The sequence below is a fragment of the Asparagus officinalis genome, chromosome 9 (assembly GCF_001876935.1).
Source record: "Asparagus officinalis chromosome 9, Aspof.V1, whole genome shotgun sequence".
NCBI classification, from domain to species: Eukaryota; Viridiplantae; Streptophyta; class Magnoliopsida; order Asparagales; family Asparagaceae; genus Asparagus; species Asparagus officinalis.
In genome coordinates, this window is record NC_033802.1 from 61,742,570 (window position 1) to 61,747,342 (window position 4,773).

The 4,773-nt window shown below is 40.1% G+C and overlaps 1 protein-coding gene across 1 annotated transcript; it reads right to left on the reverse strand.

The window, feature by feature from the left end:
- On the reverse strand, positions 4,132–4,773 carry LOC109823515. Its single transcript, XM_020389794.1, has one exon. It carries the CDS (start codon positions 4,771–4,773, stop codon positions 4,132–4,134), a length of 642 nt encoding a protein of 213 aa, XP_020245383.1.

Genomic DNA, 4,773 nt, shown 5'->3' on the forward strand with positions numbered 1-4,773 from the left:
ACATTTATACAAGTTCATGGTTGTCATTGGAAATTCCCATGGTTGTGTCTTGCTAGTAGCTATCAAACTTAGCAATCTTGTTGCTGATAACTATGAAAATAAGTTTTTTAAAAGGAAAAAAAAAATCAAACTAGATATATATTTCACAAAACCCTTCTTATGTTTAATTGTTTTGAGATAACCACCTTAGCTATTTTAATAGATGCAAGAACCCCCCTTGACTTTGAGAGTTTTTCACATACGTTTTCGCTTTTAATTACGTAAAGTAACACCCCATGAAGTCTTACATGTAACCTGTCAAACATATGACTAAAAAAGAAGAAACTACTCCTCAACACTTAACAAATTACCCTTTAGTTCTTTTTTTATTATTTCCATTGTTTGGAGGTTCATTGAATGATATTTTCACCTTCATCATGTTTTTGGAACATGATAAATTAGCTTAATTTGAATGTGCTAATTTAGGGGGTTGGTTTGTGAAATTTACCCAAAGAACTATGGTACATGCCCATTTATGCCATGTATTATAGAGTTATAGCTCCTTATTAAGTTTATTCAATTTTGTTGGCATGCCTATATACACATCCAGATCTCCATGAGTCATGACGGCATGTTTTTGATGGAATTTGTAGAATACAACACTCTATACAAAGGAAACATTTATTGATAGAACACTTGAGAATACAACACTTGTTCTTACAAGAACACCTCACTTTCACACAACTCCTTTATTTTGGTGGACACTCACACAAGGCTACACTACACACTCAAGCTCTCAAGCTCACTTCTTGCTTGCTTGCCCAAATGAGAGCACAAGACCCCTATTTATAGTTGAGGGTTAGGAAGTGTGTAGAAAAGTTAATCCTAGCCATACATTACTAAGAAGTTTCTAGAAGAATAAATACTAACCATACATTTGTATCTTCCTAGAAACTTCATGGTAGATATTTTGTAGGATGTTACTAGAAAGAAGTTCTAGAAAGTTGTTCTAGAAAAATCTAAGTTGGTGAGGAATTCTAATACTCCCCCTCATCACCAACTTTCATTTCTCTCAAGTCCAAGCTTCTTCTTAAGCTTCAAAAATGTCTCTGTCTTTAGTGGCTTGGTGAAGATGTCAGCGATTTGGTCTTCAGACTTGCAATATGACAGCATCACAGTCTTCTTTTTAACTTGATGTCGGATGAAATGATATCTTGTCTCTATGTGTTTGCTTCGTCCATGTGCTACCGGATTTTTGGCAAGTGCAATAGCTGACTTTTTGTCGATAAGAATCTCTGTCAGTGCTTCTTGTTGGTGTTGCAATTCCTTCATCAGACTCCTAAGCCATATTGCTTGACACGCACATGTCGATGCTGCTATGTATTCTGCTTCGCAACTTGATAGAGCGACGACAGACTGCTTCTTTGATGACCATGAGAATGTTGCTGATCCGATATTGAACATGTAGCCAGATGTGCTCTTTCTTTCATCTAAATCTCCACCATAATCACTGTCGGTGTAGCCGACTAATCTTGAATCTGCATACTGTGTATAAAATAATCCTTGATCAATACTTCCTTGGACATACCTGAGAATTCTCTTGGTTGCCTTGAAATGCTCTTGCCTTGGCTCCTCCATGTATTTGCTCACCAGTCCTACCGCAAACACTATGTCGGGCCTAGTAATGGTTAGGTAGCGCAAGCTCCCGACTAAGCTCTTGTATAGAGTTTGATCAATAAAGCTTCCTGGTGATTCTCGCCTCAGCTTCACTCTGACTTCTGCAGGAGTTGTGACTGGATTGCAGTTGCTCATGTTGAACTTTTGAAGGATCTCCTTTGCATACTTCTTCCGAGAGATGAAGATTCCTTTCTCTGATTGTGATACTTCTACTCCAAGAAAGTATGACATTTCTCCAATGTCAGTCATCTCAAACTCCTTGATCATGTTCTTCTTGAACTCCTCGAATATTTTTGGATTATTGCCGGTGAAGATCATGTCATCCACGTAGAGACATACGAACATAATGTCTCCATCCTTCTTCTTGGTATAGAGAGAGTGCTCATACGGACTCTGTTGGAATCCGTTCTTCTGGAAGTATGCATCGATTCTGGCATTCCATGCTCTGGGTGCTTGCTTTAGTCCATACAATGCCTTCTTCAGCTTGTAGACCTTATCTTTTTGATTCTTCATCACATACCCAGGTGGTTGCTCGATGTAGACTTCTTCTTCTAGATAGCCATTAAGAAAGGCTGACTTCACATCCATCTGATAGATCTTCCACTGGTTCTGTGCTGCTAATGCGATAATGAGTCGAATGGTGTCGATCCTCACGACTGGTGCGAATACTTCTTCATAGTCAACTCCTTCTCGCTGACTATAGCCTTTTGCAACAAGCCTGGCCTTGTACTTCTCAATTCCGCCATCTTGATTTGTCTTTGTCTTGTACACCCACTTTACACCAATTGGTTTATGACCTTCAAGTAAGGTAGTGAGCTCCCATGTGTCATTTCTCTTGATTGCCTCGATCTCGTCATCCATGGCTTTTCTCCACTTGTCTTATTGAGCAGCTTCTTCATAGCTGACCGAATCACATTCTGCAAACAAGCAGAATAGTGTGTAGTCATCCATCATCTCGACAGGCTCTGTATCGTCATACAGATCTCTTAGGCTTCTCATCCTCCTTGTTGCTCTCCCTGAAGAGCTTCCTTCACTTGAGCTGGATGGTGATGATGTCGGCGTCGATGTTGAGGTTGATGGAGCTGGACTATTTGGTGGACTTTGTTCTGGTCTTCCAACCTCCTGCAAGTCATCATCATTATCTTTAAAGAACATACCTTTAATGTTTTTGTCTTCATCGGTTCATTTCCAATAATCTTCTTCATCGAACTCCACATCTCTTGAAATGATCATTTTCTTTGTAATTGGATTGTAGAGCTTGTATGCTTTTGTCCTCCTCTCGTACCCAATGAATATGCATTTTTCTCCTCGATCGTCCAACTTCTTTCTTTTCTGCTCCGGGATGTGTGCATATGCAATACACCCAAACACCTTCAGGTGATTGACGCTTGGCTTGATGTTGCTCCACATCTCCAATGGTGTCTTGAACTTGACACTCTTCGTTGGACATCGGTTGAGAAGGTAAACTGCACAGTCTACGGCTTCAGCCCAGTAAGTCTTCGGCAGGTACTTGCTCTTCAACATGCTTCTGACCATATCAAGAATGGTACGATTCTTCCGCTCTGCTATGCCATTCTGCTGTGGTGTGTAGGCGGCAGTGAGTTGTTGAATTATCCCGTACTGCTTGTTGAAATTGTTGAATGCCTTTGAAGTGTATTCTCCACCTCGATCTGATCGGAGCACCTTGATGTGGTACCCACTTTGCTTTTCTACCATCTCCTTGAATTCTTTGAATTTCTTCCGAGCTTCAGATTTCTCCTTCAGGAAATAAACCCATGTTTTTCTGCTATAATCATCAATAAATGTGAGAAAATACATGTTTCCTCCAAGAGAGACGACTTCAAATGGTCCTGCAATATCTGTGTGGACCAATTGTAGCAGCTCTGTTGCTCTTCTTGACTTTTCAACTTCGAAACTTCTTCTATGTTGTTTGCCCTTCATACAGCCTTCACATAGCTGGTTCGGATGGTTGATTTGCGGCAATCCTTTCATCATTTTCTCCTTCCATAGAAGATTCAGACCACTGAAAGCGAGATGCCCGAATCGTAGATGCCAGAGCCAAGTCTCGTCTTTTATGATTGTCTTCAGGCACTTGACAGAGTCAGCATGAATATTTAAGGTAAACGGTCTATTTCTAGACATGTTCACCTTTGCAATAACTTTATTTTTATTTTTAATAGTGAGGGCAAGGTCTTTTAGATGTATATCATAGCCTCTTTCAAGGAGCTGGCCTAGGCTCAAAATATTATTTCGTAATGCTGGAACATAGTAGACATCAGAGATGTACCTGTTCTCACCCGTCTTTGTCTGGATCATTATATTACCCTTGCCTTTTACTAGAATCTTTGACTGATCTCCAAAAGTAACATCTCCTTGTACCGTCTCGTTCAGCTCGGTAAAGAACTCCTTGATGCCGCACATGTGGTTACTGGCACCTGAATCTAGATACCAGATATCTTTATTCTTGTTTTCGCTCTATTGGTATGTCAGCAGGACTGTTGAAGTGTCTGCCTTCTCCCTTTCTACAAAGTTACTTCTTTCTGCCACTTTATTTGATTTCTCCCAACATTCGTAGCTGAGATGACCGTATCTCTTACATTTGTAACACTGTGGTTGAGATCTGTCCTCATGGTAACTTCTTCCTTGTCCTCGTCCTCGTGTGCCACGACCTCGTCCTCGATTGAATGATCGTTCACGATCTCTATTTTGATCTTGATTTTCATGGCCTCCTTGGTACTGTCTCCTACGACCTTGCTGGAAGTTTGAGCCACCTCGAAAGGAGCCTCTGCCTCTGTAGCCTCCACGTCCTCTTCGACTATCTTCTTTGATAGTCATCTTACTCTGCAAGGCTTGCTCTAGATTCTCCGCTTGATTTGAACTAATGTTTATATCTTGTTCATAAGCTTGCAGAGAACCTTGCAGCTCATCAATCGATACTTCGGAAAGATCTTTAGACTCTTGTATTGCCGGAATAATATATTTGAATTTAGAGTCTAAAGTCCTAAGTATCTTCTCCATAATTCTTACATCATTAATTGCTTCTCCATTTCTCTTTATTTGATTAGTTATTGTTTGAACTCTACTAAAATAGTCTGATATTGATTCTGTAGCTTTCAT